Here is a 2,500-nt window from a genome sequence, read left to right as displayed (position 1 = left end):
GCTTCCCTTTCCTATCCTTCCTTTCCCTTCCCTCCCCTTCCTTATCATTCCTTTCCCTTCTCTTCTCTTTCATTCCTTATCTCCTTCCCTTCCCATCCTCCCTTTCCCCTTACCTTTCGCAATCATTTTTACCCTCTCTGACCCTTTCCACCTCCCCTCCCCATTCCTTTTCCTTTCCCTACCCCTTCCCCTACCCTTCCCCTTCCCCTTCCCCATCCCTTCCCCATCCCTTCCCCTTCCCCTTCCCTTCCCCATTTCCTACCTCACTCACTCCCGCCCTCCTTTTCCCTCCCCATCCCCTCTCCTTCTCCCTCCTCACCTTTCGCAGGGCTTCATAGTCCGAAGAATCACTTCGTCACCGATCCTGATGAAGGCCCAGTCGTCTTCGTCGTAAGGCACGGAACCCTTCACCCAGAAGTTGGCGCGGAAGGTGTCGTGAACCGACTGGTTCTTCGCCGTCAGACGTCTGTTGAGGTCCTCCAGGGACGTCTCCGAGGCCACGTTGTAGGGTGTCGTGTCCGCGTAGACGAGCTGTGAGGAGGAGGAGGGGGAGGTAGACGACGGGGAAGAGGAAAGTGTCATGACAATGTCAACTAGACCTTAGCGAAAATTGTGCGTGCTGTTTTGTAAAATGTTAAGAATAATTATTATTAATATTATCATTGATGTCATTATTATTTTTAGTATTATTACTATTGTTATCATTATTGTTGTTATGATTATTGTTATTATTATGATTATCAATATTATTGTTGTTGTTATTGTTATTATTGTATTAATATAATCGTTACTGTTACTTTTATTATTATTATCATTATTATTATTATTATCATTATTATTGTTACTATTATTATCATTATCATAATAATTAATAATGATAATGATAATAGTAATAACAGTGATAATGAATAATAATGAGTGTCCGCAGTATAACAAGTGCATCATGGTGCATTGGTGAAAATAACATAGAAATAACACTTATTTTTCTTTCGCCCTCACTGATCAACTCCTGAGCGGATATCACATGTTATCTTAATTGTAGAATTTTGTTTCTTATCTACAGCTAAAAGTAGCGGGAGAGCAAAATAGATACATCGGCTATTACTTTGTACTAAGTTATTAATTATTATTCTGAAAATATAAATAACGCGTAGACTTCATTACAGCATTTACTAAATAAAATGTGTGAATTTCCTCGATTCATGTCATGCCTTGGCCCCAAAAAATAACCGAATACATACGAAAATGCAGATAAATAGATGAATAGATTTAGGTAAATAATATAAATGATAAATGAATAAAACTTTGATTACCTTATCATTCTCTTTGAACTGAGTAAAATCGAAGTAGTTTGGTTTCCTTGCAGGTCGTGTGATGTCTAGGTCGCCTTGGCAAACCAATCGCACTTTAGTTCCGTCATCGTACAGGAAATCGCTGAGCCATTTAGCAACTTTGTCGCCGCAATCCAGACCGTACTCTTCTTGCCACCAAAGCCTATTGACCAGAGAGAATGAAATTAGTAAGGCATGACTTTAATATTACTGCACGTTTAATTTTTTCCAGTTGTCATGTAAATTTTCATAGATTAATTTCTTTGCATTTTTCTTAATAAAAATCCAATAATGGATAATAATAAAAAGTAATCATACAACACTTATCCATGAAGAAGATTTTACTAATGGCGTATTTTGTAGACAAGCATTATCGTCAAACTACACAATATTTTTCAAGTCTTTGAAAATGTTACTTTATATATTAGCTAAAAAGAAATTATGATACTCTTTAGAGCACTTGATAAATGCTGTGAGTGGTATTACATAAATACATAATTGGTAATCTTTCAATGACTTCACACATCTAAGATGTAGTATGGAAACAAAGATGGTCGCGAGACGGGCTAAAGTGTCGTATATTAAATAACGTCGATATTATTTATCTACGATGATATTTTATTGAGAATAAATATCACAAAAAATATATATATTTCAGAAAAAAGTGTTTGCCTTTTTTTTTTTTTTTTGTCTACCTACTTGACAAGGATGGCATCGTAGGTCTCGATGACCTCTCTGAGGTCAAAGGTCACGCTGCTCTCATTCAGCAACGTGGAGGAGAGGGTGACCGTGTTGTCGTTGTTGTACTTGGTGTTAATCGTCATCAGTTTCCCAGTTTGTCTTCCTGTCACCATTCTCCCGTCCTCTGTTATCACCAGGAAGCACCTGAGGAAGAGGAGGATAAGAAAGAGTAGGAAGAGGAGGAGGATAAGAAAGAGGAAGAGGAAGAAGAGGAGGATAAGAAAAAGCAGGAAGAGGAGGAAAAGGAAGAGGGGGAGGATAAGAAAGAGTAGGAAGAGGAAGAAGAGGAGGATACGAAAGAGTAGGAAGAGGAGGAGGATAAAGAGTAGGAAGATAAGAAGGAAGAGGAAGAAGAGGAGGAGGATAAGAAAGAGGACAAGAAAGAGTAGGAAGAGGAGGAGGAGGAAGAGGAATTATTTGTTTACCTG

General features: G+C 38.4%; 1 protein-coding gene across 2 annotated transcripts in view; it reads right to left on the bottom strand.

Annotated features, from left to right (window-relative positions):
• LOC143032733 (mitochondrial amidoxime-reducing component 1-like) overlaps positions 1–2,500 on the bottom strand; it is a 16,693-nt gene that overhangs the window by 2,154 nt on the left and 12,039 nt on the right. For both annotated transcript variants that reach the window (XM_076197675.1, XM_076197674.1), the window contains exons 4-6: positions 2,031–2,216; positions 1,314–1,494; positions 320–531 (exon numbers count right to left, since the gene is read on the bottom strand). In XM_076197675.1, the coding sequence (XP_076053790.1) occupies positions 320–531; positions 1,314–1,494; positions 2,031–2,216 (579 nt within the window). The remainder of the gene's footprint in view (positions 1–319; positions 532–1,313; positions 1,495–2,030; positions 2,217–2,500) is intronic.

Source organism: Oratosquilla oratoria, chromosome 14, assembly GCF_046742065.1.
Source record: "Oratosquilla oratoria isolate Oo_2021 chromosome 14, ASM4674206v1, whole genome shotgun sequence".
NCBI classification, from domain to species: domain Eukaryota; kingdom Metazoa; phylum Arthropoda; class Malacostraca; order Stomatopoda; family Squillidae; genus Oratosquilla; species Oratosquilla oratoria.
This window is presented reverse-complemented; position numbering and strand designations above follow the sequence as displayed.